Source organism: Salvelinus fontinalis, chromosome 25 (assembly GCF_029448725.1).
Source record: "Salvelinus fontinalis isolate EN_2023a chromosome 25, ASM2944872v1, whole genome shotgun sequence".
Lineage (NCBI taxonomy): Eukaryota > Metazoa > Chordata > Actinopteri > Salmoniformes > Salmonidae > Salvelinus > Salvelinus fontinalis.
Window position 1 is genome coordinate 34,688,428 of NC_074689.1, and position 1,307 is coordinate 34,689,734.

The 1,307-nt window shown below is 45.4% G+C and overlaps 1 protein-coding gene across 1 annotated transcript in view; it reads right to left on the reverse strand.

Annotated features, from left to right (window-relative positions):
• LOC129823350 (neurobeachin-like) overlaps window positions 1–1,307 on the reverse strand; it is a 402,752-nt gene that overhangs the window by 89,507 nt on the left and 311,938 nt on the right. The window contains exon 32 of the mRNA XM_055882274.1: window positions 980–1,303. Within this exon, the coding sequence (XP_055738249.1) occupies window positions 980–1,303 (324 nt within the window). The remainder of the gene's footprint in view (window positions 1–979; window positions 1,304–1,307) is intronic.

Sequence of the window (1,307 nt, forward strand, 5' to 3'; positions counted from 1 at the left end):
GTACCTTGATAACGGAATAGAGTAAGTACCTCGATAACGGAATAGAGTCAGTACCTCGATAACGGAATAGAGTCAGTACCTTGATAACGGACTAGAGTCAGTACCTTGATAACGGAATAGAGTCAGTACCTTGATAACAGACTAGAGTCAGTACCTTGATAACGGAATAGAGTCAGTACCTTGATAACGGAATAGAGTAAGTACCTTGATAGCGGAATAGAGTCAGTACCTTGATAACGGAATAGAGTCAGTACCTTGATAACAGACTAGAGTCAGTACCTTGATAACGGAATAGAGTCAGTACCTTGATAACGGAATAGAGTAAGTACCTTGATAACGGAATAGAGTCAGTACCTTGATCACGGAATAGAGTAAGTACCTTGATAACGGAATAGAGTCAGTACCTTGATAACGGAATAGAGTCAGTACCTTGATAACGGAATAGAGTCAGTACCTTGATAACAGACTAGAGTCAGTACCTTGATAACGGAATAGAGTCAGTACCTTGATAACGGAATAGAGTAAGTACCTCGATAACGGAATAGAGTCAGTACCTCGATAACGGAATAGAGTCAGTACCTTGATAACGGACTAGAGTCAGTACCTTGATAACAGACTAGAGTCCGTACCTTGATAACAGACTAGAGTCAGTACCTCGATAACGGAATATAGTCAGTATCTTGATAACGGAATAGAGTCAGTACCTTGCTAACAGAATAGAGTCAGTACCTTGATAACAGACTAGAGTCAGTATCTTGATAACGGAATAGAGTCAGTACCTTGATAACGGAATAGAGTCAGTACCTTGATAACGGAATAGAGGCAGTACCTTGATTAAGGAATAGAGGCAGTACCTTGATAACGGAATAGAGTCAGTACCTTGATAACGGAATAGAGTCAGTACCTTGCTAACGGAATAGAGTCAGTATCTCGACAACGGACTAGAGTCAGTACCTTGATAACAGAATAGAGTCAGTACCTTGACGTTGATGCCCTTGTTAGTCTGACTGATGCTGGAGATCGACGAGGGCGGGGCTTGACCAGGATTGGAGGCAGAGTTAGGGTTGTGGGGCGAATCCAATAGGCTCTCCCTTGACCTTCTAACCTCTGATGACAGGCTACACAGTAGATCCCCTACTCGTCCATCCCTCTCTCTGTCTCTGTCTGTCTCCCTGCCTGCCATGCCCAGCCCCAGCTCTGCTCCGTTCAGACCCCCAGGGCCGGGGCCCTCCTCCCCGATTCCTGAGTCGGTGTGGGGCAGAGAGGCCAGCGGAGAGTCATCCATGGGGGTGGGAATCTGCTTCTCC